At 41.7% G+C, this 22542-nt stretch overlaps 4 protein-coding genes across 6 annotated transcripts in view; 2 read left to right on the forward strand and 2 right to left on the reverse strand.

Annotated features, from left to right (window-relative positions):
- On the forward strand, positions 1-8918 carry crlf1b (cytokine receptor-like factor 1b). Its single transcript, XM_071487579.1, has 7 exons — positions 1-544; positions 1822-1951; positions 2200-2372; positions 4820-4977; positions 5376-5544; positions 7615-7796; positions 8644-8918. The coding sequence occupies exons 1-7, from the start codon at positions 388-390 to the stop codon at positions 8665-8667; spliced, it is 993 nt and encodes a 330-aa protein (XP_071343680.1). The 5' UTR covers positions 1-387; the 3' UTR covers positions 8668-8918.
- A 513-nt stretch (positions 8919-9431) lies between these two features.
- rex1bd (required for excision 1-B domain containing) lies at positions 9432-12356 on the reverse strand. 3 transcript variants are annotated; one of them, XM_071487584.1, is made up of 5 exons: positions 12201-12356; positions 11634-11716; positions 11239-11389; positions 10152-10240; positions 9432-9904 (listed from the first exon to the last, which is right to left on the reverse strand). In XM_071487584.1, exons 1-5 carry the CDS (start codon positions 12201-12203, stop codon positions 9832-9834), a joined length of 399 nt encoding a protein of 132 aa, XP_071343685.1. In that variant the 5' UTR covers positions 12204-12356; the 3' UTR covers positions 9432-9831. The 3 variants fall into 3 exon arrangements, with proteins under 3 accessions (XP_071343685.1, XP_071343684.1, XP_071343683.1); XM_071487583.1 differs by having other exon boundaries at positions 11239-11443; XM_071487582.1 differs by having other exon boundaries at positions 11239-11467.
- An 805-nt stretch (positions 12357-13161) lies between these two features.
- Positions 13162-19336, forward strand: fam78bb (family with sequence similarity 78 member Bb). Its single transcript, XM_071487581.1, has 2 exons — positions 13162-14410; positions 16475-19336. Exons 1-2 carry the CDS (start codon positions 14034-14036, stop codon positions 16995-16997), a joined length of 900 nt encoding a protein of 299 aa, XP_071343682.1. The 5' UTR covers positions 13162-14033; the 3' UTR covers positions 16998-19336.
- Positions 19337-20405: 1069 nt separating this feature from the next.
- Positions 20406-22542, reverse strand: part of slc35a3a (solute carrier family 35 member A3a) — a 9952-nt gene continuing 7815 nt past the window's right edge. The window contains exons 6-8 of the mRNA XM_071487580.1: positions 22489-22542; positions 22182-22315; positions 20406-22075 (exon numbers count right to left, since the gene is read on the reverse strand). The exon at positions 22489-22542 is cut by the window's right edge and continues 65 nt beyond it. Of these exons, the coding sequence (XP_071343681.1) occupies positions 21985-22075; positions 22182-22315; positions 22489-22542 (279 nt within the window). The 3' untranslated portion in view covers positions 20406-21984. The remainder of the gene's footprint in view (positions 22076-22181; positions 22316-22488) is intronic.

Below are 22542 nucleotides of genomic sequence, written 5' to 3' on the forward strand. Positions count from 1 at the left end.
ATTTATTTAATGATTTTAGTCATATATGAAGCAAAATGCTAAATAAAAATGCTTCAGAATTTTTTTTGTTTTATGTAATCTTAAATTGAATGTGTTGTTATGATGTTGATTAGACAAAACAAGCAATTTGAAGGCATCATGTTGAGGCCTAGGAACTTAGGGTGGGCCATAATGGATTATTTTATTGTTGCAGCCCCTTGTTAAATTCATGTGTGAAAAGAGATTAGACAGCCTTGTGTGTGTGTGTGTGTGTGTGTGTGTCCAGATGTAGCAGTGATCTCCCCCCAGGATCCGGTCCTGTGTATCGGCTCCAGCCTGACAGCCACATGCACGCTGAGCCCTGAGTTGGGCCTCCACGCCAGCACATTGTACTGGACGCTGAACGGGATGCGTCTGCCCAGCAGCACCTACAGCGTGGTGTCCTCCGACCACCTCAGTGTCACCCTGCACAACCTGAACGGCTCCCAGCAGCAGTCTGGAGACAACCTGGTGTGTCACGGAGCAGATGGACACGTCCTGGGTGGCTCTTGTCTCTATGTGGGCAGTAAGTGGAGGCTTTCTTTATTGCTGCAGTTGTGTAGGGCCAGGCATAGGAGGCAGGCATGGGGCTTTTAGGAGGTGAGGTGAGTTTACATTATATGATATAGACGGGTTTTTAAAAAACTGTATTTAGCAAACTCAGTGTAATAATGTTAAATCTTGGGGAAATATTGAAAACACTAAGCATCAAAAATTACTGTGCTGTTGATTAACTAGTCAGATCAAAAATGATTTTTACAGACAATTTTTAGAGCATTGTGTGTTTTGGAGATCTTTGTTTGGTGAGTAATGTTTGTCACTTAATACAGCTGACAAACTAACAATATATAGTTTCTTATTTTAAAACTATTAATCAAGTGTTTGGGAAAGTAAAAGGTGACAGATTTTAAGCTTGAGAAAACCGTACTGATACATCTGATTAAAACCTGATTTAAATCCCACAAGATACTTAAAATGCCACTCAAGCATAAATGATGTTCAGAAATAATTAATATGTAAATAATCAAAGAAGGTCATAAAAATAACTTAATGAAATCCAAAATTAAGATATTAAGAAGCCAGCTGTCATAGTTTGTTGTAGATATGTCCCAAAATGTAAAAAGAATTGTAGCTTCATAAACAAACATACTGTTTTGTTTTGTTTTGTTTTGTTTTTTGTTCCTTTTTCATTCCTATATAGAGCAAATCTTATTTCATGCCCCGACTAACAACTCTTAATATACAGTATGACTTTAGTTTTCAGAAGCTCAAATCCCAAACAAAATGTTTCCTGTTTGGAGCATTTTCTGTATCAGTTCAAAATGTGTAAATAGGAAAATGTAAAAGGTGACTGCTAGTGTGTTCACAGGTTCCCACTTTGGTTATCACCCACCTCCTGCGATAATAACAGTTATGCAGTTCTTAGATAAATCATAGATAATGATGTAATCTCTGAGCTTCTTTTAGACAAAAGTGCGGTATAAACTGGTTACAAAGTCTTTTTACTCTGTTATCTGTCTGTAATGCTTTAAAGCCAGTTGTATAACTAATCTGATTTTCTTTATGCATTGGCTTGATGGAGTGAATGCGTTGCATTAAAACGGCTAAGAAATTGGTCTTACGCTGTTTTCTCTCTCTCTGTCTTTTAATCTCAGAATCAAGGTCATACGGTGTCTCTGTTAAAATAGAAAGAAAAAACATTTCTTTGACTTTTCTTTGCATTTGACTGCATTTAATTTTAATATATGGACACTGGTTTGTTTAAAAGTCTTGTTCTGCTTCTAAAATAATTTTTTCCAACAGTGCCTCCAGAAAAACCGGTCAATTTAACGTGTTGGTCCCGCAACACAAAGGACTTGAGCTGCAAGTGGAGCCCTGGGGGGCCGGGTGAAACCCACATCCGAACCAAATACACCCTCAAGTACAAATTGAGGTGAGCGCCCCAGACCTGCTGCAGCTCACAGGCGATCGCCTCGTCCAACACCACTCAGGTAGACTGGCAGCAAATGTATAGAGAGTGTGTGGCACATACAGTTTATCATCTGTAACACATACTACACTAAGAGGCTGCAGTGTGTTGTTCTGCTTGTGTGCTAAGTGTTAAAAACGAGTCAGTGTGCCTTTTCAGAGACAAACGTCAGAATTTATTTTGGTCACAGTGTGTGTTGTGTTTCTGTCCAGGTGGTACGGGAGAGAGAAGGAATGTGAAAATTACAGCACGGGGAAGCAGCGGTACTCCTGCTACATCCCACGCAACCTCGCCCTCTTCACCCCGTATGAGATCTGGGTGGAGGCAGCCAATCAGCTGGGCTCTGCCACCTCTGACATCACCACGCTGGACATCCTGGATGTAGGTGAGTGAGTAAAGCCTGAAGTTGTACGTCCTTGTTTTAACTCCTGGAGGTTAATTAACACAACTTTTTCTTTTTCTTTTTCTTTTTCTTTTTCTTTTTCTTTTTCTTTTCTTTTCTTTTCTTTTCTTTTATTTGCTTTTTCTGCTCTTCCCTGTTCTTTTCCTGTCCTTTTTGTTTTTTCCTTTTCTTGTTTTTCCTTTCCTTTCCTTTCCTTTCCTTTCCTTTCCTTTCCTTTCCTCTTTTATATTTGTTTGTCTGCAGATCTCCTGCATATGGCGAACACACTTCTCTAGGGGAGAGGGGATTTATTTTTATGGTTTACTCCCTCCCGTCTGCTGCTGGAACAGCATTATGGGTTCAGGCTGCAACTCTCCAAGATAAACTGTTTTGTTTTAAAAGTTATAAAAGCAGCAGATGCCTCACAGGTGATGGCTTCACAGGTTCCCCAATGAGAAATTTAGTTTGTCATGAATGAGCAATAGCAGGCACTCCTTACTATTTATCCAGCTCTAATGCAACAGCATAGTCTCATGGCCTCCAGTGATGTGGTACATTTTCACCGCAGTGTTTATTGCCTGTGACTGAGCATCCTCTTCTTCCATTCATCCTCACTGCACACGGAGGAACAGATAACTTTGAGGCTGAGAGTGGGTTGGAGGAGGAGGAGCAATGCCATGCGTATGATGCATTGCGCTGCCTCAATAACAGAAACAATAAGCTTGGAGAATATTTGTTCTGGCTTGGTTTTCCTCTCGCCCTCGAGCTGAATGCAGTAGAACAAATAAAGTACGTCAGCTGAAAAACAGCATCACGCACCAGCAGCGGAGGATGTCTGAAGAAAAAGGTTAGAAACAGGAAACACTTTTACAAGACATTTAATAAGTTCCTTCCTTTGTCTCCTTCCTTTTATCTTTCGTCTTTTTCTCCTTCAAAGCACTTGATTTGTTTGCACACTTTATTGCAGCAGGTAAAATGTTTTATTTAATACTGCCTGAGAGGGTACAGCGTGCTCTCTGCAGGAAGCACAGACTGACCTGAACCAAACCCTGCTAGTCAGTCAGCCCCGCAAAGAGCAAGTCTCTTTGTCAAGTGAATTTTACAAAATTCAAATAAAGCAGTTAAACCCTCCATATGCTCACTGTTCAAACAGCACGCTAGAAGCTTCTGTGCATACGGTGCGAGAATGTGACAGACTTCTGGACAAGTTTTGATACAAAAATATGTGGTGCTAAAATTACAAATAAAATTCTAGGAGGATGTGTTGGTCAAGATGAGATCTCAGGTGTAATAACTTACAACTTCCAGGGTGGTGTGTTTAGCTAGAAGTATTATAATTATTCTCTTATTCTCCTTATTATTATTATTCTCTTATGTACATATGTTAATGGTATAATTTTATTTATTTCCATGTCTGTCTCTCACACCTGGCAATTTGTTCCTCAATGTATGGATTAAAGGTGTCGTGATATATCAGTATTGACGATAACCATGATATTTAATGATACACATATGATCATATCATGATGGCAGATGTTTGGCCTTGTGGATCAGTTTATCTGGTTGCCTTTTCACTACCCATTAAGTGTATTTTTTCTTTTTGTACACTTTTTACAGTTATGGTTACAGACTCTCCACCTCCCTACACCTGTATTTCTAATAGTCTAATATAATAGTCTAATTTATCTGTCAAAAAAGAGGCAAAAACACACAATAAACAAAGTTAAAGTTAATTTGACTGATAGGATTATTATTTATTTTATTATCTTAAAATTTTCTATAGATATTGTGATAATATCGTTATCATGAATTCTTTTGGCCACGATAATTGTGTCGTGAAAATCTGATATTGTGGATCGTTTACTTATAATGTATGCGTGTCTGCATTATTTGATTTATGACTATTCCCCTGCACAAGGTTTGAGAAAGTTATGATATATGAATAATGTGTTTTGTGGCATGTACAGTTTTGTCTTGATAATGTGGTAAAGCGAATCAAGACAAAGTATTTCACTGACCCATTTATATCTAAACGTTTTACTGGACAAAGTGGAAGCAGCAGTGGCAAAGATATCCAGCATCCAATACTACTCTTCCCACAATGCAACCCCGACACTCCCTGCCTGATTAATGGTCACATTTTTGAGGCACCTCGCCCCACTTTGTAATGCAGGGTAAAAATTCAGACTGACATTTTCTCAGACTTGACTTTTTTTTTTCTTTTTAAATAAAAATGTTCTGTGGTTATTACCGGACTGGCTGTTGGCTGTTAGCTCAGCACTGATTATCTTCACCGTGTGATTTGATGCTTGCCTGCCCTCAGTGTTTCATCTCTCTCTCTCTCTCTCTCTCTCTCTCTCTAGAGGTCACTCAGACCTCCTGTAGCCTTGCTCTACATACCGTACATCTGCTGTAATCAAACTTTACAGTGCTTGTCCTTGTCTGTCCAGTGACCACAGACCCTCCCGCCAACGTGCAAGTGAGCCGGGTGGGCGACCTCGACGACCAGCTGACGGTCCGATGGGCCAGCCCCCCCGAGCTCAAGGACATCCTGTTTCAGGCCAAATATCAGATTCGCTACAGACTGGAGGACAGCACTGAATGGAAGGTGGTGCTCACACTGAGACGCTGAAACACACATACTGCTGCTATGACTCCTATGACGCCTGATCCATTATACAATGAACGTAAAAGTTGCTCATGCTGCATCTTCAGCTTCTTGTTTGTGCTTTCATCATAAGGCAAATCTCACTCCAGTGTAAAAACCTTGGTTGATGCTAATGGAGCCACTTTTATACAGACTACATTCAAAATGACAGTAAAACAACAATTTAAAAAAGTGATTATAAAATAAACGTTTAATCTGTACTAAGAAAAAAAAACTGAGAAAAGATGCAGCAAATATCTCTGTTCAGTTTGTGTTGATTTTGACTCTCTCCTTCTACAGATCCAGTATTATTTGAATTTTTTTTGTCATCTTCTTTGTCATTTTCTGCCCTCTCTCAGGTGGTGGATGATGTTGGTAACCAGACGTCATGTCGGCTGGCAGGCCTTCAGCCTGGGACTGTCTATTTTGTCCAGGTGAGGTGCAACCCAGTGGGCATCTATGGCTCCAGAAAGGCCGGCATCTGGAGTGACTGGAGTCACCCGACTGCCGCCTCCACTCCCAGCAGTGGTACGTACTGAACAGAGGACATGACAAAAATTTAAAGTGATGAAAAAAAAAATAAACCCAAAACATTTTAAATTCTTTGTCATAACTTTACTCTTTTCAAGTGAAATTCATCATTAGGGATTGGTTGCAGGGCTAATTTGAATAATTGCAGAAATGTTAATATATTAACATAAGACTGTATAAACAACACAGTGTTTGTACTTTGTGCATAGCCCAGACTCAATCCACTAAATGTTTAAAGCTAAAGTCGTAGTTTTTCCTTCCTTTGGCTGTCTCGTGGCTTAAATGGCTTTTAAATGCTTCCCAAAAATCTGTGATGCCCACAAATCTTGACAGTCTTTCCTTTCTAATAATCAACCTTTCATTGCCAATTAAAGCCAGAAAAACAATGTCCTTATCCCTGATTCAACATCCTGAACAAGTAGATCTAAACCTCATGTGACCCAGGAAAAACCAAACATCAATAGGCTAGATACCTTGATAGAGATCTCCCAGCAGAGGATTAGCAGGAACTTCAAAGTGCCACGGGGACATTTGATAGATTTTGTCGTTGGCTTCAAAGATTGATCAAGTTAAAAAGCTGGTTTGTCTGTTTGAGGCACACACAGGGCCTATAAAGCTTGAGTGGAAGCAGGTTTGGGAGCAGGAGGAGCAGATAATGACTTACATAGGTTATGTGGTATTTATTCCCAGGAGGGAGGAGGTTGTTATTGGGCTCTGTTGTTTGCCATAAAGAATTGATCGTGGCAGACTTTAGGACATTAAACTGAGGAACAGTTCTGCCCATATGAAACTGCCGTCCAATATATGTCTTGTTTAGGGAAATTAAACAACATGACTCATCATAAATGTTCCCTTGGGAATTCCATGTTCCTTCAAAGCTTTGGTGGTCAGAGACATGCAGAATTGTTCTTTATTAAATTTCTTCCTCATAATGCACCAGAGCAACATTTTAGTGTTTGAAAACAAATTCTGTTTCTGATATTAGAAAAATGAAATTTCTATCCCCCTAAAAAAACGAACTCTGGTACGTTATGACAGGCATTTCTCATTACTTTGGACATTTTGTTGGCTAAAACAATTACTGGATTAATAAAAAACAAGAGTCTGCTGCTGTGAGGCAGTGCTTTGAGGTAAGTGCTAATGTCAGCAAGCTAACACGCTCACAGTGATAATGCGAACATGCGTGTTAAGCATGTATGTTTATCATATCCCTATCCCAGATCCACAATATACAAGGTCTATACAATATTTTTCTTGGTCAGATTTGCTAGTGTGAGCACACTACGTAGGCTACTCAAAACCTGCATGTTAGCATGCTAACATTTGCTAATTAGCGCTAAACATACAGGTGTGGCTGATGGAAATGTCATTAGCTTTGCAGATAACTGGCCATTAATGAAAGTGTGGAAATCTGGAAATTCAGCACTGGATGAGAAGACATGACATCACCAAAGTTATTGCAATTTATTTGTGTGAACAAGTTTTTCAGTTTGTACCAAAGCGGTGAAAAATATATTAATAAAAAAGATATTGCCATCCCTCCAGCCACGCTGTTAGCATAGCTAAAACAGTTCAGTTATGTTATTTGGCAGGTGAATTCACTCAGAACTGCTTTCCAAAGACATCTTAGTACATAAGTAAAAATCAAACACAAAACATCACAACAATATGACAATTTCAAACACATCAAACAATAGTCATGAAGATGAATAAAAAGGGAAAATGATATTTACTTGCATTACTTGGATTTTTATCTTTTTTTATGAGTTTTCACCTGATGTATATTCTCTATTTTATTTTGGGTGGTAGACAATGTTGACTGTATGAATTCATATCTATTGAAAAAGTGCCAGAAAGATGAAACATGTCAATCACGTCTGTACATAAAGGATTCGTAAGCAGGCTGTGTGTCATCCATACACCCCCTTCTACTAACACTTGTCCAAACTATAACCTTGGTGCTGTCCTCTCTCATCCTCCCTCCTCTCTTCTTTCCTTCACTTTCCTCTCTCTCCCCTCTTCCTCCTCACCCCCACATCCTTCTCCCTCCCTCCTTTGTTCTCCCAGAGCGTCTGCAGAGCGGTTCGTGTGATCCTAAGCCCGGGGAGCAGAACTCCACCCTGCGGCGGGAACTCAAGCAGTTCTTTGGTTGGGTCCGCAAGCATGCGTACGGCTGCAGCGGAATGTCAATCAAACTGTATGATCAATGGCGGGTGTGGCTGCAGAAATCGCACAGAACGCGCAACCAGGTAGGTAAGCAGAATCTCTCTTTTCATTATCTCTGCTGAGCTGCTCTCACATACATACACACACACACACATTAGGCGCTGCTGCACTGATGTCCTCAACTGAATTTCTGACCCAGCCTGTGTTATGCCATGTGGTGAGCATTTTTACAAACATAAACAGGACTGGCTCTGTGTAGTTTCAGTCTGTACTTTATGATCAGGTAAAATGTGCGGTTTTGGCTTTACTGGCCCAGAAGTGGGAGCATAAAAGTAGATTTGCTCTCAGTCATGCACCCTGATTTTATTACATATTTTAACGATGTAGACGTCTGATCTTCAGCTGATGACCACAACAAAGAGAAATGAACATGTAAATGTAATTAACAGCCCACTGTAATGTCTTCTGTTTGTGTTTTGTTTTCTCTTGGCACGAGGAGCCCTTTCACAAAAATAACTCAGGCCAAATGGCACACAGAGCCCCGGCATCCTCTGTGTGTTTATGTGACTTTGTGAAGAGTTCACATCCTTCAGCCACATCCTCTGCTGCTCAGTCCTTGAACTTAGAGAAACCTTCACTCTACCTGACTGAATAAGCTCAGCAGTCTCCAGGTTTTTTTGTGGTTAATAGGGCACACGCCGCTGCCTGAATGATGTCTTTGTTCTCAAAGCGTGACAGGTTCCCATTGATTACCTTGAGAGAAAGGTAGCAGGGGGGTGGGAATGATGCACAGAGAATCAAAAAAGAAATGATGCAAAGAAGGGGGGGGGGGGGGGGGGGGCAGACAGAGCAGTTATCCTGAAGATTATAAATAACATGGTTTTCTCATTGAATTATCCCAGTATGAACTATCTGCTTTTGTCTTTTCAGATTCTACAAGACGATAATTCATAGCACCCTGCTCAGCACCACTGTGGCGTTTAATTCAAGAACATCATCAAAAAACACGGACGGATAACTGGCCCCCAGCGTCCCAGCTGTGTGAGAGGTCCAACGGCCCGGCTGAGGGATACTGCAGTGTTTGGTCATCAGCCTTGAGTTTAACGGGCCCGGGTGGAAGATAACTGAAGTGAGACAATGCAGCCTTTTTCTGCCATTTCCGCTCACCAAATTTGTCTTTGCACAAACACTAACATTTAGGCCCACAGTCACTGCACTTTTATGCTATATATATAAAAATATATTATTATGGTAATAGTTCATATATGTTTTATTAACTTAATGCAATGTAAGATAAGCAAGTCTTAAATGCTACTTTGAAGTCAAATTGTAATAAAACATTACTCAAGAAAAAATATCATGTATTTCAGTGACGGTAACATGAGGGAATGTGAAACAAGTACCAAGTATGACCTGTGTTTGCAGGTCAAGAAATGTTAATTATTTTTTTTGTAAAGCAGTGGAGAACAAACAGTTTTATACTTTTCTAAATGCAGAATTAGTGATCAGTTATTAATCCCCAATAAACTAAGGCCCCACTATCTGTAAAGTGTACATACTGTTGTGTATCTGAGCAGACATTGTGATACAATATATTTTTATAACTGTGTATTTAAGGAATGTGGATTTTGTCTAAGTTATATACTTAACTTGTGGTCATAAAGTCTGAAACGTACTGTGTATGAATTGTGTATGAAAGTATAGTAAGGAACAGAAAATATCATGGAAAGTGTTTTTATTATTTAAAAAATATAATGTATCAAGTAAACAAATATGGATGAGCTTTTTAATATTCTTTAACTTTTTCAGTATTTAAACATTTAATCACTTTCATTACAACAGAAGCATTTTTTTCTTTTTTTTTTTGCTGAGGTATGCATTAACACAAACACATGACACACACACACATACACACACACACACACAGCCAGAATGTGAAGAGCCCCTTGGGAGGAATAAAACTGCAGCAGCGAGAAGGGTGGAGCCAGAGAGGAGGGGGGGGTCGATAAGTGCAGCTGAGGAGTCCAAGATGGAAGTTGCAGCAGGGCTGAGTTGACCCGTCAGCCCTGCTGTCTGGTGATGTGAGGGGGTGGCTGCAGGCCCTCAGGGAGTCACCTGTCAATCACACTCCTCTGAGTCGTACTTAAAATCCTGCATGATCTCACTCAGAGCCTCTTTGTTCTTGATGATTCTGGACAAGGGAAGAACAAAGAGACACATTTATTTGGATACCACAGTGTTTGATTAGTTATTTGTGAACAATCATGACAATTTAGATAATGGTGGTAACAAAGGATAGGCTGTTAAATTAGAGCGACACAGGAAGAAAGTGAGCCCCTGAGCAGTTCCACAGCTGACGGCAGGTTGAAAGTGAGTGACTGAATGGGTCAGTGGGGAGCTGACGCAGTAAATGCAGGGGTGGTAAGAGCCGCTCTTACTCCTGCTTGATCTCCTGAATCTTTTCTTGACAGCCTTCGTCCTCCGGGTGATCCTGGGCCCGCTGCCTGGCCAGCTGCAGCTTGGCTGTCTGTTGTGAAGGCACAACAGATAAGATTTATGCAAACCATTCATCAGCGGAGGATGGAGCAGAGACAGAGGATGAACTCTGAGATAATAGAAGCTTTATAACATTACAGGCAGAAAGGGAGTTGAGTTAATATTATAAAGGAGTGTAAAACATTATACAAATGTGCTACACATTAACACTGAACACCAGATGTATCAGATGCAGGCTGTTCAAGAATATGGGGAACCACTGAAATGGTTAACATTTTAACACCAAACTGTCTCTCCAGTCATGATGAGTGTTACAGACAGACAGGTTTCATGTCACACACTTGAAACAGACCCACTGGAAAAACACTGTAGCATCACCGACTGATTTTTAACTGAGCTGAAACTGTTTACTGTCCAGTCAGCGTAAAATGACACAAATATTTCCCATCACAAGTCTCGTGCAGTTTTCCTCCATTGGTGGTGTATACTTAAAACATCTATGACTGAGCCGCTGGCATAAAAACCACATCTGAACGCTTAAGGATGGAGATCAGTTATGAAATGCTTTGCATAAGAATTTTCTGCCCCCTTGTGGTTGGAGAGAGGAACTGTATCAAACATTAAATAAATACTGTGAATTATAGATGTTCTTGTAAATGGTTAAATCAACATTTATTAAAACAGTAAAAGAATAGCATAAGAAATTAAAATTAAATTTACCAATAAAAAATGCAAATAAATGAATCAATGCTTTCATACAAAGCTGTATTTATTTGTTTATATCTGGATATTCAGATATGTCCTTCACCTCTTGTACGTAGAACATCCAGTGTTGAGAAATGAAGGTGTCAGAGCAGGTAATATGTAAGTCCACCATACCACAACATGGGCAATGTAGTGTTAAATCAAAGCTATACTATACTTATTATACATTATTCTTATGTTATACACTGCAGTCTGTTTTCTTAGGTCTCTCTGTCAACTTCTGAACCTGATATAAAATCAAACCACATAAAGAGAGTTTCCTACCAGTTCAAGTTTCTGCTTTTCTTTGCTCTGCAGCTTTTCAATGTGCTCAGAGAGGTCTGGCCTGTCAAACTCATTGTGCAGCTTCCCCTTGATCTCCAGTACTTCCTTGGAGATGCCGCAGAAGGCCTGTGTTATCTCATGGACCAGCTGCCTGTAGTGGTCAAAGTCATAATGAGGCCCTGTCCTCAAGTAGGCCTCATGTCCTCTGGAAGGCAGTCGTGAGCCAAAACAACAATAAAAACAAGAGGAGAAATCGATGAGCCATACAATTCAGATTCCTCTATTTATGTTCCTCTGAATCAAGAGAAGGGTGACAGAAGGAAATATGATAGTGTGCATCCTTGTGCGCAGTAACTCAGCAGCATGTAAATTATCAATACTGGATCCAAACTTACTCTTCAAAGAGCCGATACGTCTCTACTCGCTCTGACTGAAGATGATAAAACCTCTGGATTAGGCCTTTAAAGTCTGTAGGGACCTGTACAGAAGAAATCACATCAAAGAACATAACCACAAAACATGTAGAGAGGGGTCATTTATTTTTGATCTGAGAGGAATATTAAGAAATATACAACATTTTCTGGTTACAGCTTCACATATATTTTTCTGTATATCATTATAAATTAGATATGTGGATTTTTATGGCTTTCAATAAAACAAAGTAAGCAATTTTTGAAGATATCGCTTTGAATTACACAAAAAACGTGAGTACAACTCGTTCTGATTACAATTTATCAGGGGGAAATAAACCCGGAGGTTTACATGCCTCTTTTTCCTTTACGGTGACCTCAAAGTTAGAGGCAAACTAACAAATAGACAACCATCCCTGCTAACAACAGCATCCAAGTTACCATGAGCTTAGCCTAGCTTAGCTTCGTTTAGCTTTAAGTTTAGTTTAGCATGTGAAGTGTCAGTTCTCTGAGACGTTAAGTTATCTGCTGAATGAAAAGTCAAACACTTACCATGATAACCTGTTGGCAAATACTGTGGCTGAGTTTACAGAGTCTATATCGGTGACATGTTTATGTGTTTCAGGTGCAAAACGTTGCTTTCTTCCTGCGTGTGAATCAGCAGTCCGCCCACCCGGAAATGACGAGAGAGTTCAGCAGATTCGGATGGATTTCAAAATAATTGTCATAAAATAACAACTACATAACTGTGGGACAACTGTAGCTTACATTGACAAGGGAAACACAAGAAGTGTACATTTGTTTACCCAGCTAGTAGGCCCATATTTGTGCCAGAGTGTCAGATAAATATTACTTGTTCTTAACCACTTTTTACACATATTGTCAGTCCGTTTTAAAACTGTAATCTGCATAAATGTGCCAGCTGGTGGACAACTTACTTTCTCCAACGGAATTGGAGTAGAATAAAGTAAGTATCTATCTATCTATCTATCTATCTATCTATCTATCTATCTATCTATCTATCTATCTATCTATCTATCTATCTATCTATCTATCTGTCTGTCTATGTTGGTGCTACTTTTATTTTGAAAAGTGTCATAATGCTGCTGGCTGGTGACTGACCAATCAAAAGCTCTCCTACACAATTACAGGCACTTGATCTCATATATTTAATTACAGACAGTGTATTATTAAAATATATCAATTATATACTATGAAGTGGTGTTTTAAAAGCACAACATAGCCACAATAACCTCAAAAATCATCTCATCAATGTGACAAAGACTACCTGTTGCGTCTCATCTAAAAAGCCTTACAGTAACATACACTGGGGGCTTATCTGGGCTCTTGTCTGCTTTGTGTTCATAGGATTAGAAAGCATTATTCCAACATGGAGGAAAGAGGTCGCAAAGCTACTACAGTGCAGACGCGGGCACTCCTACGCCTTGAGTCTCCCTCTGCCGTTCATTGGTCCATTCAGCATCTTCAGCACCACACAGACTGAACAGCGACACGCAGCCGTGCAGCTCTCACCAAATGAGGATGCCGCACGGCGTACGCCGGCCTACACGGTTACTATGAGACTGTTTATCTGATTTTTTTTTTAAATTTATTTATTTATTTATTTTTAGCCATAATGCCATTGTTTCATCCGTCTATGTCAGGTGTTTACAGTCGGTGAGTGCACAGCTCATTGTCACCCCCGTTTTGATCGCCAGGATCCCTCCGGTGTCGTCCAGCTCTACAAGAGGAAGCTGTTTTCACCATCGCAGATGCTCGGACTCGCAGGTTTTGTTTATTTCACCGGGTTTCCCTCCTGTCGAGTCGACAGGCATGACGGACTGTAACCCCGCCGCTCAGGCTATAGGCAGCAGCAGCAGCAGCAGCATCTCATGTACAGTGCCGCATCAACAAGCATCGCCGCCCGACCACCGGGTCCCCCTGCCGGCGCCCCGGTGTCCGCCGGTCCCCCGACGCCTCTTGTGACATGACAGCTCGGGGAAGGAAGAGGAGGATCAAAGGTTACGGGGCAGGGGCTCAAGCAGGAGCGCTTACGGGTCGGATTCTTGAGGAGAGGGCACAGGGGAAGAGAGAGAGAGAGAGAGAGAGAGAATACAAAAATTGATGTGATACTTCGTTAATCCCCGCAGGGCATTTCTCTCCTGGCTTGCAGCCTCCAGAGAGGTCAGAACACGGGGTCAGCCACAGAGCAGGACCCCTGGAACTGCTCGACGCGCCCATACATCAGCCTGATGACACAGAGGGACTGGAACCGGACCCAGCTGCCCCCCTACCCCCCCTGTGATCCCACTGAAGCCTTATTGTGATTCTGATTTGGGCCTACGGCGTGGTAGCACCCACCTTTGCCTTACACAGTCTCGTCTGATGCACGGCCTCATAGTGTTGATCCTGGTCGAGTCCCAGTCAGCCGCGCTGTTCCCCAGGCCCGTCAGGCTCACTTGTCTGCTCCTGACCATCACCTTCACCTGCACAGACATGGGCTGCATCCAGAGCATAGCCTGCAACAAGTCACGCATCAAACGAGAGAACATCGTGGTGTACGACCTGTCCGCCACCATAGACCACTGCCCGACTGTCATTGAGGAGAACTCGCCAATAGTGCTCCGGTACAAGACGCCCTATTTCAAAGCCTCGGCGCGGATTGTGATGCCCCCCATTCCGCGCAATGAGACGTGGGTGGTGGGCTGGATCCAGGCGTGCACCCAGATGGAATTTTACAACACCTATGGAGACGTCGGCATGTGAGTTCACACCTCTGTCACCTGCGTCGTAATTACACCCCTGCGACGTGCCCGTTCAGACGCGTGTGTTAATATAGCCTTGGATGCATGCCTGTACATTCCGTGTAATGCTTGTGTTCGTGCCTGTGCATCACACCGAGCCGCCCAGAGGAGCATTTGTGCACGCAGCAGGTTAACTGTGCTCATCAGCCTCCTTCATTCAAACGCCCACCGACAGATTCTGTTCCTGTGACTTTGGCACCTAAATAGAAAAGCTGCTATTAGAGGAGCTAAACAACAGTTTGGTGCTCTCACACTCAAATTGTGCCCACGGAGACGTGTCCTTCCCCACACCCCCACAACACACACACACACACACACACACACACACACGCAGACTATCTGGAAGGCATTTATGAGGGGGTGTTTAATCCTGCTGGGTTTAGGGAGTGGGTGGGTGGGTGTAGGGGTGAGGGGATGGGGATTAGGGTGGGGTGACATCAGATTTGTCGTGAAAGCACGACAAATAGATGGAAGGGGGCCACCACCAGATGACAAAAACTGTTGGGTGCAACAAAGAGATGATGATAATCCGCTGACATACTGAACCACTAGATACCACTTGCAGGCAGCTGCTCTCATTACAATTACAGCCTGTGTCTGGATAAGAATTCCTTTCTGAAATTATCTCATTTTCCTTGTAAACAGAATTTACAACTTTGTATACCTCAGACACATGAATATGCCAACAATCCCTTATCTAAATATGAAGAACAGACTCACCCCCACCATCACTAGTATCACTCCCAAACATTCATTAATGTCATTCATGTTTCTTCATGCTGTGAGATACTTAATTTTATTTTTTCAATAAATCATTGTTAAAAATACCTTTATAATTTACCAGCAGCAGCCAAAACCAAAAAAGTTAATATTTACAATGAGATGGAAAAAGAGGAATGCCGCAAGTCCACACTTTTGAGAAGTTGAATGCTCAGAATATTTGACATTTTTGCCTGATAAATGGTTTATTTGGATAATTGCTAAAATAGTTGATCAACTAACTGATTAATCCAGTTTCAGCAGTGTATGAAAATGTGTTTTGTAAGATCATGAGTAATTATTTTCAGGTGAGAAAATGCTTATTTTTTCATGTCCAACTCTTGAATTATGCACAAGAATATACAACCATACATGCAGTTTATATAAGTTATAGATTCATGATTGGTTCTTTAAAGAGCAACCTTCTGCTGACCTCAATTCTCACCTTCCTGCAACGATGTAGAAATGTACTCCCAGGTGTGCTGTACGCTGTGACATCACTGTTGGGTGTGGTTATAGGTGCAATAGAACGCCCCTGCAACACGCTCAAAACTTTCAATGAATAAAGGCAGTAAAACATTACTTTTCAGCCTGATATTAAGTCGCTCTTGAGAATGATTTTTTTTCATTTCACTGCAAAGAGAAAGGCTGATGATGTTCTATATTTTTGCTGCTGTCAACAAATCCTGTGAAGAGGCCAAAACCCAAAATGTGTTAATCTGTTACTTTACTTTCTGACTTTCCCAGCCTCTTTGTGGCGTCCACATTCCCTATCTTTCCTGTCGAAGATATACATCTATAAAAACAGGTCAATAACAGGTAAATGTTTTGCTCTAACAGCTGGGCACTGTAGTTTTTAGCTCACACTACTCAAACAGGATTAGTGCATTAGTTGGGGACTATTTCCAGCTGCAGATATGGTGCTCTAGTGAGTCTTTATGTCACCAGGACTGCGTGGACTCAAAATAGACTACAGCACCCATGTTCCTCTTAATGAAGGAACACGTCGGTGCAGCAGTGTGGTTCATTAATGTGTTTTTAACGGTTTTTGGACAACAGTGGACGTTTATGGCACAGAGGAATACGCTATTCCAGGCTCTACATACCCCACATAATATTTGTTGGTAAGATCATTTTACTGTTGGTTTTGGTCTTATCATGGGATTTGTTGGCAAAGACAGAAGATAACCGGACATATCCTTTAAATTAATGGTACACAGAAGTGTCTGTGTCTCCAGTCTTATACTTTCTGTCTCCCTCCAGGTCGAGCTGGGAGCTACCTCAGTTGCGAGAGGGCCTAGTGCGGGCCATCAGCGACTCAGACGGTGTGAGCTACCCCTGGTATGGAAACACGACAGAGACTGTCACCATAGTGGGCCCCACCTCCAAGCCATCCCGCTTCATCGTCAGCATGAATGACAATTTCTACCCGAGCGTCACCTGGGCTGTGCCAGTCAGTGAATCCAACACACCTTTACTGACTAATATCAAAAGGGACCAGAGCTTCACCACTTGGCTGGTGGCGCTCAACACCACGTCCAGGGAAAAAATCCTGCTCCACACCATCAAGTGGAGGATGAGGGTCGATATCGCAGTGGATCCGTCCCTGCCTCTGGGCTCCAGGGCCAGGCTGGTGGGCCGGGTGCATCAGGACCAGCCTCGGGTGCTGACCCGCATGGAGCCGATCCCTCTTAATGCCATGGGGAGGCCCAATGCCAACGATGCCCAGGTTCTGATGTGGAGACCGAGGAGAGGGCCTCCGCTTGTCGTCATACCACCCAAATAGAGCATTGAGAGTATCTGGATGGCCGTTTGTTTTATCATATCATAGAGGGCCACTTCTACAGTGAAACGGCTAATGAGATAACGAGATGAAGACAAAAACAGACAGATGAGGATCTATAAGAAGGCTGAGACTTGTATGAACTGTCGATGGCACAAATAAGAGTTGCGGTCTTTTGCGTGTATAATCTTGAGGGGACAACTGCCTTAATTCCCCACTGCTGCCTTTGACGATCCAGAAAGTATGTCGGTCTCTACTTCTGGTGCTGTTAAGCTGTTGGGTGTTCAGGCTTTTACTCCAGCCCAGCACAACTGAGTGAAGCATTGTAATATTTTGAAAATCCGCCACCAGTGCTGGGATGTAACGCAAACCTGTACTGTAGCTACTCAGGCCCAGAAAGAAATGATCAAGCCTAAACACAGACCCTGTTTTAAAAAGGTTCTTTGGCCTTAATGACGACATAATCCTGGCCTGCTCTGTACCGCACAGTGAAGAGCTGTGTAAGAGTGTAACCAAGGAACGGTATTAGTGTTTATGTGTCACACAGGTCCAAGGAGGACGGCACTGCTGTGGGGTTTATTCATAACATAACTATAATATCAGCTGAAATGTTACTGGATGATGTGCTTTCAGAGATAATGTGAGTGTGGGTGTGCAGGCATGTGTGTATTTGTTTGTGGTCGTGTGTTTTCTATAATGGAGCCCCAGGGTCAGGTCCAGGCTTGCTGCTTTGTCACACCAGACTGCCTCACACACTCACACAAACAGACACACTAGGGGGTGATTATGTTACATTACAGGATCATTTTTAAAGGTGATTTAAAAACAGAAAGATTGTCAACATACATATATCCTCAGAGCTACTTTGCTTTTTACATATCAGAGAAAATGTAGAAAAATCACAGCTTGGATTTAGTCACACACACACACACACACAGTCATAAAAGAAGCCCTGCAGCAGGATTTTTTTTTTTCAATCACAAATGGCCAGTTCATCCAAGCTGCAGAGCTTCTCCCTCCCTGCCTTTTGAAACCCAGTGATGCCTGTGTTGATGACAGCCTCCTACAGTAGAAACATGATCTCGCCTTTCCCATGTCCCATCTAATCAGATTTGTGAGGTGAAGAAGCAAGGTTGCTTTATTTTATGAGTCATAAAATGAGTCTGCCCACAGTGGCTGTGAGAGGACAAACAGAGATATAATATGTCATCTCTCAGTCAGAATATGATGTTGACGAACTGAGATAGTAGTGAAAGAAAACTGTATTTGTGCTGAAAAAGATCGATTCACCCAGATGACAAGAAAACATTGTTTCTCACTTACCTCTACCTCGTATCTAGCCATGCAGATTTCTTGGATTTTTATGTGTCGAAGTTTTGAAATAACTGTCTGTGAGATTCTGCCTCCCGAACAATACAACGGAGGTCAAAGAAATTTCTGTAGTTATTGCAGCTTTGAAAAACCACAATTTAATGTACAGTTAGTAGGAGCCTTTAGCGATGCTAGCAGATGTACTTGGGCACAGTTTTGCTTTGAGCTAAATGCTGATGTCAGCATGCTCACGTCCTCAAAATGACCATGCTTACATGCTCATGTTTAGCAGGTATAATGGTTACCATCTTAGAGAGTTAACATTTGTTAATTAACACTAAACACAAAGTACAGCCAAGGTTGATGAATGTCATTTATTTTTCAGGTATTTGATTGTAAAGTACTGGGAAAATTATGTTTTTGACATGATGATGGTGCTACATGAAAAGATACTACAGTTCATCCAGACGGGGGCATGACTACCTGGCCCACCAACCATCTGACAGACGGACATTTCCATCCCTAGAGTCGTGGCACCAGACTAAAAACAGTGACAAATACTCTGCATAACACACAGACGTCGTTATCCATAGTTTTCCTAAAGACTGTTTCTTTGGTATAAAGTATTTCGATTTATTTACTATTTCTGGACAGACACACGCTGTTTTTTTAATGTAATTTGTCAGTGCTCTGAGCACCAGAAGTGGCTTTCTAGTCACCTTCAATGTAGTGGAGTGGAGGCAGAAACCTCACAAACAGATATCTCAAAAAGTGCCCAAATAAAACCAAAACTATCTACATACATTGCCAGGTACAGCTAAAAGTAAGTGAGATTTTTTTTTTTTTTCTTTGAAGTTTGGTGAAGTATTTGTTTGACACAATCCAGTCTCTTGTGCCATTATGATCTTTTATAAAAATGTGTTTTTTATGATGATTCTTGACTGAAAATGAAAACCAGAGTGCAGCTTACAGAATACAAACATCTCCCACTCAAGCTGAATCTGAGAGTAAAGTGTTGCTTACTGTTTTCCAGGCAGGTCTATGTGTTGCATTTCTGTTCGTACACACTCAGCGCACAGTGGGCCAGTAAAACAGGTCATGCTGGACTGCTGAGCTGGTCCAGGTGAGACAGAGATGAAGAGAGACAGAGGATGTAACCACATTATTTTACCCGTGCTGCTCATTACTCTTGGTGCAAACCGAACAAGCCTTCATACACAAACACACACACACACACACACCCCTCATCTAGAACCACACTAGAGCCACGATCACCGGGAGGACTGTTCTGCCTGTGTATTGCAAGCCCTGCAACACACTCATCATGGACAGGGGATATTTTAACAACATGCCAATTGTAGCCATGACACAGGAGCAGTGTGTGAGACAAAGAGCATCAGAGAGCCCACGCTGACAATCGAGGGAAACATCTAGAGCAGCACTTTTAACTGGAGAAACTAAGAAGGTGATCTTTATTGGTCTGTGATTTTATTCAAAGAAATTGAGGCTTTTATAGGGTGAAACAAAATGAAAACCTTTTTTTTTTCACAAGTTGCCCTGATTAAAGTGAAGTGTAAAAGAAAATACATTTATACTTGACCATGAGGTCACACAGATGCTGTCTGTGTGTATCAGGGCCTCAAGTGTCTTTTACAGAAACAGATGTGCCTGAGGACTCGGGTAGAGCGGTGCACGGCCCTTCATGAGGAGCTCGACTCATTAACTCCTGCTGGTTCTGCTGTTTGACTGGAGTTCAATGCAGTGATTGTTTAAAGACGACTGGGTAATGGTGGTTTACAGTGTTATAATATGAAGAACATGAAACTCTGCTGTGTTGCAGTCCTTTCTCTCAGACTGTCTGGCTTTTGCATGCAGTGTTTTTAAACTCATTAAAACAAATGCCAAATATATCAAAGTGTGAATTTATTCATGTCATCCAGTTTGCAGTTTTAAGGTGACATGCGAGGCAGGTGACAGGCTACAAAGGTGATTATAAATGTTTACTATCGTGCATTCTAGTCTGAGGATGAAATGTAAATGTGTGGGTTGCACAATAGAAAATCAGGGAGGAGACACAATAACATAACACATCCAAAGAAGTTAAAGGAAACATTTTTTCTTTTATAAAAGATTCACATAATGATAAAATAATAAAGTTAATAATTATACCCGCTTTATACCAAGAAAAAAAGTAGTTCCAGAGGAAAAGCACCAGCCAAAGTGTACAGTCCAAGGTTACTTTCTATGCAAGTAATGCCTCACAGATGTCTGATGTAATCAGTATCAATAATTCAGTCAGTTCAGACCTAGCTGGGCCACATTTAGTAATATTTTGATCACTTTTACTTTGAATCAACAGAATCTGTTGTTACACGAGCACAGAACATAAGGAGCTGGATGTCAATAATCAGTGGTTTTGAAAAGTCATGTCAGCTTAAGCCTAATTAATGAATTAACAAGTTAACAATCGATTTAGTTTTATAGGTTACAATTCAAATGGTGCTATTATTTGAACCAGAGGTTAACATAATTTCAAGTTGTACAAAATTACCATATAATCAAACTGTCATTTTCATTTCAAAAATCTAAATCCTTAAATAATTTCCCCTTAATACAGCCTAGAACAGCATTTCTCAAGTGTCACATTAATTAACTCCTGCAGCATTTTATTCATACACCCAGATTACAGACAGACCAGAGTCATACAGTGATCTGTATATGTTATCAAAGATGTCCCAGTGACTATATGTTGCCTGGCAACAAAAAAATGTTTCCAAAAATAGCTGAACAAAATGTAATACTTGAGCCATAATTTAGATAACAGCACTAGTTCTGGTGACTTCAACTACCATAGTCTAAAGGCTCTTGTAAAATTGATGAGTTTTTGCCCCGAGTTGTGCCTCCCAGGTAGACAGGCCTCTTAAGCTTTGTACAGATCCCTCCTCTGTAGCTACCCCAACCATGGCCCCTTCTCTAACCTTGACCATTTGCCACCTAAACCATGTGACTGTCAGAGCTTGTTGCAGTATTGTACACAGCTTTGGAGTTAGTAATGGCTGGGAAGGCTCATTTCAGGGCAAAAAGGCCCCAAATGTACTTTCAGAGGCCCAAAGTGAGACACATACTGCAGCTCTGAGGTGAACAAGCCAACAGTTTGAGCTAAAGTCAAACTACATCTGAAATATGTGGTACTGAAGAAGATTTAGAAACTCCTCCCTGTCTGCCTCTTTAATCCTGTATTGTATAGGTGTGAGTGACATGGCAGTAACAGCGACTGGTTCTTAATGATCACAATCAGTCGGTCCTGTCGAGAATGTCTCTTCAGCTTCAGATTATCTGTACAGCGGAAATTATAGGGAAAAAAAAAAAAAAAAACAACAAAAAAACATACAATCCTGTTTTGCCACAGTTTTCTGTTCTCACTGGTAACTCTTCCCAGCTGAGGCACTTTTGGTGTTTGAGACCTATCAACGCATTGTGCTAGCTCCCTTTTCACTTTTCCTGTCCTCTGTTCCCAAACTGCTTACCTCCTCGCTTCCTACTCCTCTGCTCCTCCTTTTTACGATCACAATATATGATTAAGACCTTTCCCCTCTTTTCGTTTCTGTCCTCTTTTCCCTTCCTGGTCTTGACGCGTCAACAGGACCTCCTACTGCTGCTGTAGTGTAAGCCATGAGTTCTACGCCCTGCTGGGGTTGGGGGATGGCTTGCCTTCATAGCCGTACAGGAAAGTGGCCACGATGACCAAAATGGCCCCCAGGAAGAACACACTGTGGACAAGAGCAGATAACTATCAGCCCGAGGAATTTCTGTTTATGAGAAAGAAAAAATACACAGAGGAGAGATGGAGGGATAGATAGCGACTATTTCCTCTACCCAGTGGGATCGAAGTCCTGCAGCCAGAAGTACGATATAAGAGTTGACAGGATGATGGAGAGCGATGTAGCAAAGCCCTTGAGGATGTTGTCTGCATACTTGATGACCGCTGCTATGACCAGACCACCCAGCGCCTGGAGAAACAACAAACACACAGACACAGATGGACAAAGGCATGACCTGTACGGGCCGACAGGGAGTCTGATCCACCAAATGAAATGGTCTGTTACCCCAGAGGCTTGATAATATATCTGACGGTCTTGGTGGGAAACACATACTGAACCACTGTCAGTGGAGTGAGAGTTACCTGCAGCGCTACAACAGTCCAGGTGATTGTGTTGTAACCCTGGAACATTCCCGC

Source organism: Trachinotus anak, unplaced genomic scaffold (assembly GCF_046630095.1).
Source record: "Trachinotus anak isolate AG129_WGS33_773 ecotype Australia unplaced genomic scaffold, CSIRO_AGI_Tana_v1 ptg000010l, whole genome shotgun sequence".
NCBI lineage: Eukaryota > Metazoa > Chordata > Actinopteri > Carangiformes > Carangidae > Trachinotus > Trachinotus anak.